The sequence below is a fragment of the Schistocerca americana genome, chromosome X (assembly GCF_021461395.2).
Source record: "Schistocerca americana isolate TAMUIC-IGC-003095 chromosome X, iqSchAmer2.1, whole genome shotgun sequence".
Classification (NCBI taxonomy): Eukaryota; Metazoa; Arthropoda; class Insecta; order Orthoptera; family Acrididae; genus Schistocerca; species Schistocerca americana.
This window is the reverse complement of record NC_060130.1, coordinates 836578903-836595811: the sequence shown is the minus strand read 5'-3', so window position 1 is coordinate 836595811 and position 16909 is coordinate 836578903. Positions and strand designations below refer to the sequence as shown.

The 16909-nt window shown below is 40.8% G+C and overlaps 1 protein-coding gene across 5 annotated transcripts in view; it reads left to right on the top strand.

Annotated features, from left to right (window-relative positions):
- Positions 1-16909, top strand: part of LOC124555709 — a 411411-nt gene that overhangs the window by 292688 nt on the left and 101814 nt on the right. For 4 of the 5 annotated variants that reach the window (XM_047129715.1, XM_047129717.1, XM_047129716.1 and 1 more), the window contains 2 exons: positions 6355-6429; positions 6518-6592. In XM_047129715.1, coding sequence (XP_046985671.1) covers positions 6355-6429; positions 6518-6592 — 150 coding nt within the window. The remainder of the gene's footprint in view (positions 1-6354; positions 6430-6517; positions 6593-16909) is intronic. The other variant, XM_047129714.1, reaches the window with a different exon arrangement.

Genomic DNA, 16909 nt, shown 5'->3' with positions numbered 1-16909 from the left:
GATACACTTAAGTTGTAGTAGAATTTGTAAGAATTTTGTTGACCTTTTTTTAAGGAATCATCCTGGCATTCCCCTAGTCATTTCCAGATACTACATAGTCGGAACAATGTTTACCTACTGATCCATAAAAAGACTCTGGTGGGAATACAAAGCTGATAGTTTCATAAGCACCAAACATATTAAAAGCTGTCTCTGGGTCGAATGTCTAGCCAATTCAGTAAATGAGTAGATGACACTTTGACACAGTGTGTGCAGTTTATTGGCATAATTAATTGTATTTGACTTCTTCAAATAAGTCTTGGGAATTCAGAAGAATGAAGAACTACGCTTCCAAACAAGGATAGGAAAGATGTTGGTTTTTCGGCATATGAGATGTCTCAGATGATTGTCTAGTCCGAACTTCACTTTGACAAGAATATACATTTATAATTAATGCAAATATCAATTTAAAATTTTTGTAGACACTAATCAGTAGTGTCAGATAATGGTTGCAAATAATGAGAAAATTTACAAAAAAATGTAGGCCTCGAGCACAATCATTCTTTGTGGTTAAATTTACATTTTCCATTCATCTGCTTCCTGTTAGTGGATACTCATAGTTACGTGGTACACATTTTCAGAGCCTTGTAAACGCAAATATGTAGAAGAAAATGGTGAATCCCACTGTGGTTCTTGGAACAACTGAAGGTCAGGTTACAGTTACTCTTATATGGTATTTAACTTAGGTACATTTTGCTGTTCCTTCCAGCTGTTCATCAAAAGCAAGTATGGAATCATTGATGTAATGGGAACAACATGCTTTTGAATTCCTACAGGTAATTCTGCAGTATGAGAGAGAGAGAGAGAAACAGTGGTGAACCGTTATCTTCGATGTGCTTGTGTGCCTTGCAGAAAACTTGAATTTTGGTCGTATTGACTCTGACAGCTGTTGAACAAACAAAACCAATGCCTGTTAAGGTAAGGCAGTTGCTTGTATGTGAAAAATAATCAGTGATTTTCTGTATCAGTGTTGCGTGGGGAAAAGTAGGATAGTGAATAACATTCTGTTTTGAGAAGTCTTAAGGGAGCTTTTGTTTATAGCCCCTCCTACAGAGTTAATTGTACCCAGAATATTTAATACATTTAACAAGCTCTTAAAGTCTAAGACAGAGCAAACATTTCAGTATTTAGAGGCTACTGAAAAGCTTTTGCTTCCTCAAATTGCAATGTTATAGACCTGCACTTGCAATGCAAAGGACCAATGTCATAACATTTTTAAATTTTATACTAGCACAAAGATAATCAAGTAGCAGGAAACAGTTCATTGCTTGGCAATTACGACAGTTGATCAGTTTTTCTGTGAAACTACGCGAGGTACCGCAGCGGTTAAAACAGGTGAGTCGCATTCGAAAGGCTGGTGATTCATACACTATCTGGCCATCCAGATTAGGATTTCTGTGGTTTCCCTAAATCACTTGAGGCAAAATGCCGGGATGTTTCCTTTGAAAAGGACATGGCTGATTTTCTTTACCACCCTTCACGTATCTGAACCTGTGCACCATCTATTTAAGTCACATTTCTCTGGAGAGTATGGGGTAATTCATGCTACAGATTAATTTAGAGATGATGGAACTACTCTTTGAAGTAATCAGTTCATTTTCATAGTTGGTCATTTTGTAAATGTCATTTTGTAAATCTTCCCACGTGTCAAATTTTGTGATATGATACCAGGCATCTTGGGCAGCTGTGTCAGCAATGGTTGAGTTCCAGTTCACCCAACATGGGATTTATTAGTGGGATTCTGTTAATGTCACTACTTTTTCGTAAATATAAATTTTAGCCATGTATTGAAAACACCAGTGGATGTGATGTTGGAATGGTTTTTGTGCAATCAAGTTCAAAAAGGGAAAACATTCACCCACAACATATTCTTTTAAGTGCAATGTTCATTAATGAGGTTTGTTATAAACAGTCAAAGTCATTATATTTTAATATTTGTTACCAATGTCATTGTAAATTGTGTAAATTAAAGTTTTTTTTCTGTATTAACTGTTTTACCATAGATGAATTCTTGAATAGAATTAAGTAGCTGATTACAAACCTGTAAATGGCCAGTGTGTAACCATATAAATATAATTTTTAATTGTCTGTGCAATCTTTTATTCAACTGGCATGTTCCAAATCGTGTTTCTTATTGGGAATATAATCTATGGAACATGTAACTAATTAAACTGTCTTCAGACATATTAAGACAACTGCTTGTGTGTGCTATGCATCTAATAATATTGCACTAATAGTACTTGCCATAAACTGTGGGGTTTCAGGACAACTTTGTGTTATAACCCACAACCTACTAAGTGATCCTTGGAGGACAGTCATAAAAGAACAGCAGCACTAATAAACTATGACAAAATATACAGTATTACAGAACCTTTTCTTGGTATTTAAAGAAGAAGGGCCATTTGGAAAAGTATCAAAATCTTTCTACAGAATGTAATCTAATCTAATCAAAAGACAAAATGCTCAATAGATGTTCAGTGACTAAATTCCAGAGGTCCCATTTGTTTAGACACTCAAGACCTGATGGCTGAATGGGCTGAAGTAGATGCAGGAGAAATATGAAAGTGATTATATGTTAAAAAAATAAAACCCATGATTCCACTATAGTTGCACTGTCAACATTTATTATTTTCCAGTAACTGGCTTCAGTCTTATACCATTCTCAAATGCTGAATGTAAAGTTAGTGACCTACCCCAGCTTCCTGTGGGTAGCACAAAGTACCAACAGCTGGACAACTTGTCTGGCACAGCAGTAATAAATTATATTCCCAAACCTTCCTCATGAATCAGTACATCTTTAAGGGAAGCTGAATCAAAATCGCTACAGCAGTTCCTGAGATTAGGTATCACATTACGATAGGGGGAAAAAAAAAAAAAAACCCATAGCCATTGGCTTTAACTTAATGATATGTGAATATCTCACTGCAGCTAAATGTCAAATATTTCTTTAGTCACTAAGTGAATATTTTATTTTGAAACTGTAGAGTCTGTGGGGTTTATTTGAGCCACCACCAGTCACATAGTAATGTGTATTTGTTACCAAATAGGTAATGAATGTAAGGAAATCATCTGTGAAGATCTCAGTGGTGAAAGCTGAAAAAAGCATGTGTATCTGCAAATTCTCCACCAGAGATGCACTTTCTGTGAAGTCGCTCACCTCTGCTGTATCACCAGCAAATGCGGATTGTATCTATGTGCCCAATGCTCAATACTAATTTGTATTCCGTACAAGGAGATGCAGAAATAAGAGTCAATGTATTTCAGATTGGTATGTTGTAAAACCTCAAAAGGGGAAAAGAAGAAAAAAATCATATCACAGGTCAGAGAAACTGGTTCACAAGAACCAGACCTCACTAATTTGATTATTTCTGATACAGCAGTTGATGACCATCTGATGAAAGTATTAATTTTGAGATTTTTGTGAGTGAACCAGAATGCCTCTCTCCCAAAATTTCAGTTTACATAAGCTCACCAAGAGAGTGGAAGAATGAAATAAAGGAGAAACCTCAATGCTAAACAGGCTCTTGTATTTCTATGGCAAATTACTTAGTTCAAGGTATGTGAGGTGGGACAGGAAACAGATCTTAAGCTTAATGTTTATCTTATGCTATAGTCTCCACCTTATGGGTTTCCATTGGTGTTGTTCTGGTAGTATAGTTTCAAGCAGTTGCTATTTTAGTTGACTGCACAAAGAAACAATATCATCCCTGTACTTGTTGCTGCAATGTGACACTTCCGCTGGCCAACATTGTCATACAAAATGTTCTTGAACCATTGTGCTTACAACAACCAAGGGATCTGAAAGTAAGATAATAATAGGCACTACATATGTTGAAGAGCCTTAGGCACAGGTCTTGTGTAGCAGATTTGTTTTTTCCACTTTTACAAAGCTTTTATGTGATTCTAGCTATGTAGTTGGTTTACATATGACCAAAAACTAACATATCTGGAGTTAATAGACTCTGTGCAACATAAGAGGTTGTGTTGATGCTTGAGATCAGTACCTAGTGTGTGCTCTTCTATGTGTGTGAGACCTAAAGCCTCTTATCTGTTACAGAATCATTAGCATTCTAGAGCATCATGTTGCCTACTGCACATTGGATTTTCATAAATTGATGGCAAGCTAAGAGCCATTCAGGATGTAGTGGTATTTGGTGTGGGAACATATGTTGGCCTTAACCCAGAGCTGGAGCTAAGTTACTCCTGGGCTGCTGCAGAAGCCTAGAGTTATTTTAGAATAACTGAAATACAAATTGAGCAGTACTCATGGACATTTGTTTAACTCACTATTCTATGATGTTTTATATGCACAGTGTAATTATGTGGCAATTTTCACATGAGGTGAACCGTGGGGACACTCTTGGCTGCCTTGTGGTTTTCACAGTGTGTGCATTAAAGATCCATTTACCAGATAAATTTACAGTATTTGTTGTTTAGTTATGTGTTATCTTGAGGATGCTGAAACAGTTTGTAGGTGTTGATGCTGTGAAGTTAAATCTGCTAGTTTACAGGTTTCACTGGAATTCAAGGGAGTAAATAAGCAGATGTGGCCACTGAGGAAGCATGCATTGAAAATCCTGTGGCCTGATGTACCATATTGCTTAGCATTCAGAATCACATTCAGGAACACCAGAGTTCAATACCTCATCTCACAATCCAGATTTATATATTCTGCAGTTTCCCTAAATTGTTTAAGACAAATAATGGGACATTTAATTTGGAAGGGACATTGCTGATTTCCTAACCCATCCTTCCCACAGTGTTAGCTTGTACTCAAGCCTCTGATGCTCCATCATCAATCATAATTTGATAGCATGATATACTGTTGATGCAAACTAGACATACTTGTCACAGGGAGTTATCTGCAATCATTATTTATATAAAACAAGCATTTTCTGTCTGTCAATCATTGTTTTTATATCAAAGCAACCAGTTTTGGGCAATGTCACCCATCTTCAGATCTTTTAAACAATAAAAAAATTACAATTGGGTTCTAATCTAGTGTTTACAACATTATAAAGCTGAAATCTTTTTCTATATAATACGATACAAAACTTCATAACACACACATACGTTCCCTTTAAGGTCATCATCTACCATATCAGGAGTAATCAAATTAGTGAAGTCTGGTTGTGATATTGTAGACACAGAGTAGGACACAATTGTAATTTATTTTTATTGTCTAGCAGATCTGAAGATGAGCAATACTGCCTGAAATCAGTCATTTTGAAATAAAAAGTGTACTCAAGGAACAAAAAAGGAACTTATTGTGTTTAGAAGCAACTAGTGGATAAATCAGAATGGCACAATTATGTATTTAACCTATCACACTCTCCAGCCTCTGTTTGTAAACACCAGTGCTTCTATATAAATATAAGATGATGAATGTTTTTCTCAGAAGATAAAGGAATGAAAAATTGAATTATTTGCTGTTTAATACCTTGTAGAATGTTCTACTGAGTATCAGTTAGTTTCTAAAACTTTCCAGGATATTATGGAAGCTTTTATTCTTTCTACCCAAGTAAACTTAGACCTAAATGCCATCAGAATTGTCTCTAATGGCTCACCTACCAAAAGCGCTATGGAATAGACTCTAATGTAGGTAGAATTTTTTTATTTTCTATTTCACCACAATCTCTCACCCTTCTCTCCTATATCTGTACCCATGGGGGTGTTAGAAGTGTCTTATATCCTCAGTATTTTATTTATTTTTTTAATTTTCTGGGTATTTAGTCATGTGTACAAAGTTTGGTTGAAACTGTTCTAAGTTTCCAGAGGAACACTTTACACATCACACCTTCCTACTGACACCCTAACTCCTAGGGGTTAAATTTCACCAAGACCATCACTACTCTATCTAGTGCCCAAAGGTTTATGGAGTTAACACTAATTTTGTTTGATTATTTTTATGTAACCTTCCCCACCCCTCTCATCCACCCCTTGCCCAGCCCTTAAGGGTTTCTTCTTTTCCTGTAAATGTGAGAAGAAACTGAAGCTAAATGACTGGCTAGGAGATTAAATTAGTTACTGAATAAAGAAACTAATTTGTATGAACACATGGTTGGCGGGAGGCATAACAGATGTATATTAAATGCTGACTGTAAGATCTTGTTTTCACTCTACATGGTATGTTTTGTAGTATTATACATGGTTTTCCTTTCGGCTGTGGGTTACATTTGTATGTTCATTATGTGTTAGCACTCCATAAAATGTTATAGTGTATTAGCAACATTATAGCAAATTGTTACTTTTCTATCAGTGATAGATTTTGTGACACATGTTTGTATGCTCTACAGAATTACCTTTATTTTACAGCTAGTCATTTGGTTGAAGATGAGGGGGCATGTTCTCTATCCATCCTCAATAAGCAGAACACTGAAACTGCAAGCTGTAAGTGTGTGTAGTTTCATATTGCTTTGCTGGTGTCTCATAATTTGCATCAAGTATTTTATTGACTAAGTGTTTTAATATGTTTCAGCAGCTCCAGTGAGGACAGACTATGGAGGTTGGCCTCCACCAAGTCCACATGGGGAAGGTGTTGTAGTAAAGACTGGCAAGTACTTTGCTCCTTATTGGAGTACTTATTGCTGGACAAATATACTTTGCAATAGTGCAGTGCCTGTGTTTTCAGAAGTGTGATGCAATGTTCCTTTGGACATACGTGCCTCGTACTTCTGAACAACATAGGCACTGCAATATTGTACTTACCTGCTGACACTGAACAAGTGACATTTCAATTAAAAATCTCCCCTGTATGGGAATACACATAATGAATCTATGAGAGCAGATTGTAGACACATGGTTGATGACATATGGAAGTATGGGTCTGACCAGGAGTCATGGTTGGATAGCTTAATGGTAAGGTGCCCACTGATGATAAGTGGGAAATCCAGGTTCTTGCCCCTGTCAGGCACAAAATTTCATTGCCATCATTCCATTATATAGCTGATAGTTGTCCATACAAATATGTAAATTCATTTCATGTAAATATACTCTGTGTGTGTGTGTTTTAAGATTAAAATTAGTTGTCTGTTGATTTTAAACACATGTCTGAAAACTTGTTATGGAAATTAAAGATTTAATTTATCAGTTGTTTTAATACAGTTGAAGTTGCTATCAAGATGATATTCTATGTGATCAGTTTCACAAAAACTATATTTACTACTATTATGCAGTAGATTATCATGTTCGGAAACCCAAATGCTTAACATGTTTCCATGTGTTATCAAAGTAATGATGATGTCTACCTAACTTAACACAGTCCTTTTGATGTGGTGAAACAGATAATTTAAGGGCAGCTGCTGTCATTTGTTGTTGTGGTGAATTGAGTTGATTTTGCATAATTAGTGGGTATTGCACATTTGTGAATTTAATGATGCAATGCAAAATCTGAACAAATTTTGCAAATGTAGATCAGCTGCAGATGCACTATAAAGTGTTTCAGGTGTATTGTGAGGAAAGGTGCTCAAAGCGCTAAGTGTTTGACTTGAAGCTAGACATTGGAGAAAAGTGAATGGGTGACTGACAGTAAATAATATGAGGTGTGTTCAAAAGTTTTCAGGAATTTCCATTTCTTGGAAATAATGTTGTTTATTCATCTAGATTAATGTTATCTTCTTCACAGTAGTCCCCATTATGCCATTGCTTCTTCCAGTTTCCTAAACACTTCTGGAACTCGATCTATGGGATATCACGTAGCTTTTTCAGCAGTGCACTTTTAATCTCATCTAAGCTTGTAAAACGGTGGTCCTTTAAGGCTCTCTTTATTTGTGGAAACAGAAAGAAGTCACATGGGGCCACATGTGGTGAATAGGGAGGCTGGGGCATGATTGCAGTGTTGTGTTTTGCCAAAAATTCATGAACAAGCACTGAAGTGTGAGCATGTGCATTATGTTGGTGCAAAAGCCTTGAATTATTTCACAACAAATTCAGGTGTTTCTTTTGCATTTCATCCCACAAAAGGTTTTGGACTGATAGGTAGTTCTCCTTACTGTACTGATCATTTGACTTCTGAATAAGAACTCATGATGTACTATGCTGTTAAAATCAAAGAAAACAGTGAGCAGAACCTCCATATTTGACTGCACTTGCTGAGCTTTTTTCAGTCTTGGCAATCCAGAATGCCTCCACTGGGATAACTGAGCCTTAGTTTTGATGTCATACCTGTACACCCTTGTTTCATTGCCTGTTATGACACATTTCAGTAGTTCTGCATCATTGTTGAGTTTATTTAGTGACTCCTGGGAAACTCCACTTTGCGGCTGTTTTTGCTCAAAATTCAACACTTTAGGCATGAATTTTGCAGTCACACATTTCATACGTGAAACACTTGAAAAGATTTCATGCCGTTAGCTAATTGGTATGCTAACATCAGCAACAACTCCTGATTGTAACTGGGTGATTATTTATAATCATTTCATTCACTCACACAGTGAAGGTTTTCATGGTCGGCATAGTTTCTGATGAGTGTTCTGGGCTGTATGGCCATTGTCAAAGGAACTTTTCTCTTCCTGATGTTTTGCCCAGATCTGCGCTGGATATCCTTGGAGATGCTCCTGGCTATGCTGAGTCTTGCCGGCTGACAAGCTGGATGTTGAAGAGTGACATAAATATTGTGTAAAGTGGCTATAGTAGAGTTTACACGTGATCAGCAGAAATAATCATCAGAGATAAAACACAACCATCAATGGTCACCTGTCAAGGATAAACAGTTATCTGTCAATTATGCAGTGCCACTGTCCATATATCATTGAGTTTCATGGCTTCATCTTTTCTCATAAAATTATCACTATACTTACATAATTTGATGACTTCTCTATATAGTTGTGGATAATAGTTTATCATAGTAGATAAAATTTTGGTTTTGGAACACTTCAATTCATGATTTCCTCACTGAGGAGCATGGTCTGCTACAGCTGATTTTTCTGTTTTCTCTAGTTGGCAATTATTTTTGTGTTCTTTCGATCTTGTATTCATGCTTCTCATAGTAGTTCCAATTTAGACCTTTCCACAGATACATGGAATCATGCATACTCCACATGCTGACAGAGGAGGGCATTTCTTCCTTACAGATCAAAGTGCGTGAGATATTTTCTTAGCTGGTCAAAAAATCGGTCTGATGTCGTATTTCTTTAAAATCTTGCTGACCTGAACAGTTACTTTTTGATAAAAGAGAGAAAACTGTCTTAATGTACTTCTATTGCTGTGGTTCATTGTTGTCCTTTTACCTACTGTTACTTGGTTGCAGAACCCTATTTACTACTTTGCCTGAATAGCCATTCTTCTTGAAAGCCTGTTTCAGATGTTTTAATTCAGCAACGAGGGATTCTGGCATGCAAATTCTTGTGGTTCTGTCCAAAAAACTAAGTTTCAACCTTCCACCAGCCTGTGTCATAAGTAAACATCCAAGAAGGATATTGTGTTGTCTTTTCCCATCTCCATGGGGAACTGGATTTTTGTATTTACACCAGTCAATTAACAAAAGAACTCTTCTAAAGCATTTTTCTCCATGTGACCAAACCATGAATGATCATCAACAACTTGAGACCATCAACATGTTTTCTTATTTGCATTTTCAGGAGCTGACTGTTTAGATTTTATGATACAAAAATTAAAGATACCAGGATCTAATGGGTTACCTACTGCGTAATCGTCAACATGCTCATAAAATTCATCGTCTCACTGGAACTGACTAGAATTCAGTCAGTGTCTAGTCAGTTCCAGTGGAAACCAAGAGTCATCAGAAGCACCTTCAGATATGTCCATCGCAGCTCTGGAAGAAACATCAGAAACTGAAATGTTTCTTTGACCATAGCCATACAGCCTGGAAGAATAATCAGCAACTATTTCTTTCACTTTTTCCACATTCTTATCAGTTGTTGATGTTCTGTGGTGTCCAAAACTTTCATCATCAACTTCCTCACTGCCTCTTGGAAACACTTACACCTCTCGTAAACACCTACATCTACATTTACATTGAGATTCCGCAATCCACCAAACGGCACATGGTGGAGGGTACATTTACATTGATATTCCGCAATCCACCAAACGGCACATGGTGGAGGGTACCCTCTTACCACTACTAGTCATTTCCTTTCTAGCATGTGTAGAGTGTGGTAGGAAGGGTGAATGGCCGACTTCAGTTTGTTGGGAGAATTCTAAGAAAGTGTGGTTCGTCTGTATAGGAGACTACATACAGCACACTAGTGTGACCTACTCTTGAGTACTGCTAGAGTGTCAGATTAAAGGAAGACATCATAGCAATTCGAAGGTGGACTGCTAGATTTATTGCTGGTAGGTTTGAACAACATGCAGGTGTTACAGAAATACTTCGGGAACTCAAATGGGAATCTCTTGAAGGAAGATATTATTTTTGAGGAAGACTACTGAGAAAATTGACAGAACTTGTATTTGAAGCTGACTGTAGAACTATTCTACTGCCTCCAACATAAAGTATGATGGTGCGTATGAAGGCATATAGACAGTTGTTTTTCGCTCATTCTATTTGCAAGTGAAACAGGAAAGGAAATGACTGGTAGTATTTAAATGTGACTGTGTCAAGCAAACATTTTGTGTATCCTACTCATCCATGTTAACTTGTATTTTTCTACATTTAGACCTTGCTGCCATTCATCACACCAATTAGAAATTTTGTGTAAGTCGTCTTGTCCCCTCCTACAGTCACTCAACAATGACACCTTCCCACACACCACAGCATTATCAGCAAACAGCCACAGGATGCTGTTTCGGCATCTTACCATACACCACGGTGTCATCAGCAAAGAACCACAGATTGCAGCCCACCCAGTCTGCCAAATCTTTTATCATTTAATAGCAGTCCTATCACACTTCCCTGGGGGCTCTCCTGATGGTACGCTTGTCTTTGATGAACACTCACTGTCAAGGACAACATACTTGGTTCTATTACGTAAAAAGTCTTTGATCTACTAACCATTTTGTGAACCTGTTCCATATGCCTGTACCTACATTAACAGCCTGCAATGGAGCACTGTGTCAAATGCTTTCCAGAAGTCTAGAAATATGGAATCTGCCTGTTGTTGTCCTTCATCCGTTGTTAGTTTCCCAGGATCAGTGCTTTCTAAAACCATTCTGATTCATGGACGTAAGCTTCTTGGCCTCAAGAATATTTATTATATTTGGCATGAGAATATGTTCACTGATTCTACAGCAAACTGATGTAAGGTATATTAGACTGTAATTCTGCGGGTCCGTTCTTTTGCCCTTCTCATACACAGAAGTCACCTGTGCTTTTTTCCAGCCACTTGAGACTTCGCACTATGCGAGAGATTCGTGATAAATTCAAGCAAGGTAAGGGACCAGTGCTGTAGAATACTCTTTGGAAACCTGGTTTGGGATTCCATCCAGACCTGGTGATGTATTTATTTTGAACTCCTTCAGTTGTTTATCTATGCCAGAGATGCGTATTGCTATTTTGTCCTTACGGGAGTCTGTCTAATGGTCAAATGACAGTAGGTTTGTACAATTCTCCTGTGTGAATGATTTCTTGAATGTGACATTTAAAACTTTGCCTTTTGTTTTGCTATTTTGAACCGCCACACTAGGCTGGGCAGCAACTGACTGGATGGAAGCATTAGATCCACTTAGCAATTTTACATAGAACCAGAATTTTCTCAGCCCCTCTGCCAGATCTTTTGCTAAGATGTGACAGTGGTAGTAGTTGCATGCTTCGCACATGGACCCTTTTTACAGAATCTCTATTTACCTTTACTTGTCATCATGTGTGTGTTCTGTTTTGAACTGAGTGTGCAACAGCATCTTCATCCTCAGCATTTTTCGAATCTCGTTATTAAGCCATGATGGGTCTTTTCCATCCTTAATCTAATTACTAGGCACATAATTCTCCAAACAATGATTTATAATCAGCTTAATCTTCACCCATGATTCTTCTATGTCCATCTTACTGGAACTAAGTGATGTCAGTTCACTGTGTCAATGAGATGCTAATAACTGCTTATCTGCTATTTCTAGCAGAAACCTTCTCCTCGCCTTCTGAACTGATTCATTACCTTTTTTAATCACAGTTGCTATAATGATATCACGATTGCTAGTCCCCATTTCTAACTTGATGTTGTCAGTAAAGTCCAGCCTATTTGTAGCTATGAGGTATAACATATTTCCACTATGTGTGGGCTGCTGAACTAGCTGCTCAAGACACTTTTCAGAAAAAGTGTTCAGAAGTACTTTGCATGACTGTCTGTCTGTAACCCCTGCAATTAATCCATAGACACCCTAGTCTGTATTCAGTACGTTAAAGTTGTTTCCAACTAGTAGTGCATAATGTGGGTATTTACTTGCTGCTGAACATAGAAATTCTTTGAATGACTCTAGAACTGTCACAACAGAATTGGGTGACCAGTAAAAGCATCCAACAATTAACTTGGCTTCACCTGGACCTGTTACATGCCACCAGATAATTTCACTCTCAACTTTGATGTCAATAGACATGATGTTTTTGTCAACTGCAGTGAATACTCCCTATCTTATAGCCTCTGATCTATCTTTCTGATATACATGCCACGACTTGTTATGTATCTTGAAGCTTTCTGCTTTGTGTTCCAGCCAGCTCTCGGTCCTGAGAATAATTTGAGCATGAGAACTTTCCTGGAGGACAGTAAATTGTTACAAATACTTCAACAGTTTACTGTTAAAATTTTGACAAAGTGTCTTTACTCTGACAGTGATCCAAATTCTCTGGCTGCGCATTGACTGGCAAGTGTTTGTCAGAGTACCTTGAACTACTTCCTAGCCTAAATCTTTGTTTTAGTCATAGCAGACTCACCAAAAGTAATAATTAACATTTTTTGAAAACTGTTATAACCTTTAATCACCAATAATTGCATGGATATTCAAACACACTCACTTAGAAACAATAGCTGGTTACATGATAACAACTCAGTATCTCTCATTCGACTGCCGTGCCGTGACATGCGGCCGGCGCCGTTCGTAGCTAGGTGGCTCTCCCGCGCTCAGCCGAGTTGCGGAGCGCCTCTATCGCCGTTTGCGCATACTGTCGTGGCGGCACTGTTAAATGTCATGGCACTGTCACAACACTTTTCCCCCCTTGAAAAAAAAAAAACACTCACTTCCTTGGAGACATGGACAGTGCGGAGACATCCATGGCCTCTTGTGAGGCCCCGAGAAGATCCCACAGAGAGACACGAGAGTATGGTCGAAAATGTCCAGGATGGAAGCTCGTGTGTGGAACGTGCCTCCTGGATGAGATGATGGGTGAAAACTCCGGAGCAGCATCCATAGGTGTGGACCTGGGGGTGTGCTCCAGCGATGTGGGTCCCGGAGAAGGCGGCGTCGCGACTGGAGCCGGTTCCGGCGTACTCGGAACCAGTAGCGACGTCGGCTGCATCAACATGTACGGTAGATCGGCAGAAGCGACAGGACTGGCTTCTTGGGCTGGTGGAGGTGAAGGAAGGGGCGGTGGCACCGGCGTGGCCACCATTCGTGGGCACATCTGGTTGTAATGGCGAACAACCATGCCGTCGTCCATACGTATTTCACAAAGCCGGCGGCCGCAAAGAGCCTTGACCAGCCCTAGAATCCATTTAGGGCGAGATCCATACCCTCGTGCCCACACGTCGGCACCCACTGAGTATTTTCCCGTGCTAGGGGACACAGCACAAGGCCTGACAGGGTGAAGCAGGTGCAGTAGAGTGCGCGGTTGGCGGCCATGCAAGAGTTCAGCAGGGCTGCGATCACCCAAAGGCGTGAAGCGATAAGAACTCAGAAATTGCAGCTGAGCGTCATCTGTGGAAAAATCACTAAGGAATTTTTTTCATCTGGCTTTTGAAAGTGCGGACAAGGCACTCGACCTCCCCATTCGATTGCGGATGGAAGGGTGGTGCTGTAACATGATGAATCCCTTGTTCAGTACAAAAATCACGGAAGGCCTGCGAAGAGAACTGAGGGCCATTGTCCGTGACGATCGTGGATGGAAGCCCTTCTAGCGCAAAGATTTTGGGCAAAGCCAGCGTCGTCACCGCAGTGGTGGGTGACAGACATCGAACAACAAATGGAAACTTCGAGAAGGCGTCAATCAACAGTAGCCAATAAGTAGCGAGGAAGGGGCCGGCAAAGTCGGCGTGCACCCGTTCTCATGGCTGTGCCGGATCAGGCCACGGAGAGGGCATTGTACGAGGTGCAGCCAGTTGTTGAGCACACTGACCACACGCAGCAACCATGTGGGCGATGTCCGAATCAATACCGGGCCAATAAACGTGCCTGCGGGCCAGGGACTTAGTCCGAGAAATCCCCCAATGGCCTTCATGCAACAGTTTGAGAACATCTTTGCGAAGAGAGGCTGGCACCACGACCCGTGGAGACGCGCCATCCGTGGCCAGAAGAACAACACCATCACGAACAGACAGACGAAGGCACAAGGCATGGTAGTTGTGAAGGGGATCCGATGCCTGGCCCTTGGTCCTGTCCAGCCAACCCCGTTGAACAAAACCGATCACCTGACACAGGACCGGGTCCCGCGCAGTAGCTGACACGACCTGCGAACCTGTAAGTGGAAAACCCTCGACCACACGACGTTCTTCCTCATCAATGTGGAAACAGAGTAGTTCACCATGCTCGAAAACCGGGTCGGGGCCCATCGGCAATCGCGACAATGTGTCAGCATTGGCGTGCTGGGCTGTGGGGCGATAGTGAATCTCATAGTGAAAACGAGACAAGTATAAGGCCCAACGTTGCAGGCGGTGAGCTGCCTTATCTGGAAGCGACACCGATGGGCTGAACAGAGAGACCAGAGGCTTGTGGTCGGTGATGAGGTGAAACTTAGAAACATACAAAAAAATGCTGAACTTTTTTAGAGCATAAATGATAGCGAGTGCCTCCTTTTCGATTTGAGAGTAACGCCGTTGTGCATCATTGAGGGTCGTGGAAGCATAGGCGATGGGTCGTTCCGACCCATCCTCATACCAATGGGCGAGAACAGCCCCTAGGCCATACTGTGACGTGTCAGTCGCCAGAACCAAGTGCTGACCGGACGGAATGTGGCAAGACAAGGCGCCGACTGCAAAGGAGCCCTCAGGCGGACAAAAGCCTGCTCACACTCGTCGGACCAACAGAAAGGGACGTTTTTGCGTAACAGCTGCTGCAGAGGATGAGCTACCGCTGCCGCGGATGGAATGAATTTGTGATAATAAGCAATCTTGCCTAGAAACGCCTGAAGTTCTTTGACCGTAGACGGCCGGGGTAGAGCGTTAATGGCCGCAACATGCTGACGTAGAGGACGTATACCCTCACGGGACAAGTGTAAACCAAGATACACAATGGAGGGTTGGAAGAACTGTGACTTGTCCAGATTGCACTTCAACCCAGCCGAATGCAAAACCCGAAACAGTGAACACAAATGGCGAAGGTGCTCCTCAGTGGAGGCCCCCTGTGACAACAATGTCATCCAGATAGTTTATGCAGCCGGGAACGGAAGCCGTGAGCTGTTCCAAAAACCGCTGAAAAATGGCCGGCGTGCTAGCGACGCCAAATGGTAACCGCTGGTACTACTACAACCCACAAGGAGTGTTGATGACGAGAAATTCCTTGGAAGAAGCATCCAACGGCAACTAATGGTATGCCTCCGATAAGTCAAGTTTGGAAAAGAACGGGCCCCCAGCGAGCTTGGTAAATAACTCCTCAGGGCGGGGAAGAGGGTAAGTGTCAATGAGGCTCTGAGCATTGACGGTGGCTTTAAAATCACCACACAATCGCAGACTCCTGTTTGGTTTAGAAATCACCACGATTGGCGATGCCCATTCGCTGGAGGTAACAGGAAGGAGAATCCCCGAAGCTGTTAACCTGTCTATCTCAGCCTTGACAGGTGCACGCAACACCACCGGAATAGGGCGTGCCCGGAGAAACTTAGGGCGAGCTGTAGGTTTAAGAGTAATGTGGGCTTCAAAATCCTTGGCACGACCCAGACCAGCAGAGAACATGGACGAAAATTCAGAACACAATCCATTCAGCTGTTGATACGGAATATCCTCATATATGAGGTGCACATCATCAATGGAGAACCCGAACAATTGGAAAGCATCATAACCGAACAGGTTTTCAGTGCCCGCATGATCCACCACATAAAATGTGAGGGGCCTAACAACAGACTTGTAGGCAGTGGAAGCATCAAACTGGCCAATGATAGGAATTTCCTGTTTATTATAAGTACTCAGGTTTCACGTAACTGGAGACAAGGGAGGGGAGCCCAACTCCAAATACGTGCGAGAATTAATGAGAGTTACTGCAGAGCCAGTGTCCACTTGCATGCGAATGTCTTTATCCAGAACATGAACAGTAACAAACAACTTATTTGTTTGAGAAAGCACACAGTTAACATCCATGTCCGATGCCTCGTCCTTGTCGACAGGAACTTTAGGGGACTGACACACAGAAGCAATGTGGCCTTTTTTCCTACATGAATTACACGTGGCCCAACGTTTTGGACACGCGGCCCTGTCATGCTGTACGAAACAACGTGGACAAGAAGGAAGTGCGGAACGAACCTGCTTCTGTGGTTGCTGTTTTCGCTGCGAGCGTTGCGGCCCAACGCGATGTTGTTTACACGAGTGAACCACCGCCACGTCTTCGTTCTCCTGTGAAACAGGCAAATTGTCCATGTTGAAAGTTGACTGTACAGTGCCTACATCACACCACGCGTCTATTTGCGTGCCAGCAGCGTGAGACACTTCAAAGGATTGAGCGATGCTTAGAACTTCCGACAACGACAAGTTTGGCAATTGTAGGGCACGTTGCCGAACTTCTTTATCAGGAGCAAGCCATCGAATAGCATCCCTAACCACTGAATCAGCATAAGACTCAT